The sequence below is a fragment of the Egretta garzetta genome, unplaced genomic scaffold (assembly GCF_000687185.1).
Source record: "Egretta garzetta isolate BGI_Z169 unplaced genomic scaffold, ASM68718v1 scaffold974, whole genome shotgun sequence".
Lineage (NCBI taxonomy): Eukaryota > Metazoa > Chordata > Aves > Pelecaniformes > Ardeidae > Egretta > Egretta garzetta.
Window position 1 is genome coordinate 5,407 of NW_009259447.1, and position 466 is coordinate 5,872.

The 466-nt window shown below is 61.8% G+C and overlaps 1 protein-coding gene across 1 annotated transcript in view; it reads right to left on the reverse strand.

The window, feature by feature from the left end:
* Positions 1 to 357: 357 nt before the first annotated feature.
* Positions 358 to 466, reverse strand: part of LOC104124780 (neuroblast differentiation-associated protein AHNAK) — a gene marked incomplete at its 5' end in the record, with an annotated part of 17,048 nt that continues 16,939 nt past the window's right edge. The window contains 1 exon segment of the mRNA XM_035892716.1: positions 358 to 369. Coding sequence (XP_035748609.1) covers positions 358 to 369 — 12 coding nt within the window.

The window sequence follows — 466 nt, forward strand, 5'->3', positions numbered from 1 at the left end:
CCCCGTCGCCTCGGAGGGTTGGTCCTTTCAGCTTCAGGTCAACGGCCGGCAAGGAGACGCCGGGCAACTGCATTTGAAATTTAGGCCCCTTCAATTCCACGTCGGGTCCTTCCAACCCAACGCCAGCCCCGGAGCCCTTCAGGTCTCCTTTCACCTGGGGACCTTCGAGACCGATGCTGCCATCAGCTCCATCCGTGCCAGGACTGGAAATGCCAAACTGGGGGAGCTTGAGGGACGGGAGCTTGATGGTGCCGCCCAGAATTTCAAAGCCAACATCGGACGCGTCCGCTGCTGCCCTGGGAGGGGTGACATCGGCGGAAACGCTGACATCTCCTTCCACCTTTGGTCCTTTCAGGTTCATGTCCAAATCTGGGGCGGAAACGGCCACCGCCGGCCCTTTGAGATGGAGACCTGGGATCCCAAGACTGAGATCTGCACCCGGGGCCGTTGCGTCGGCCCCCGGCCT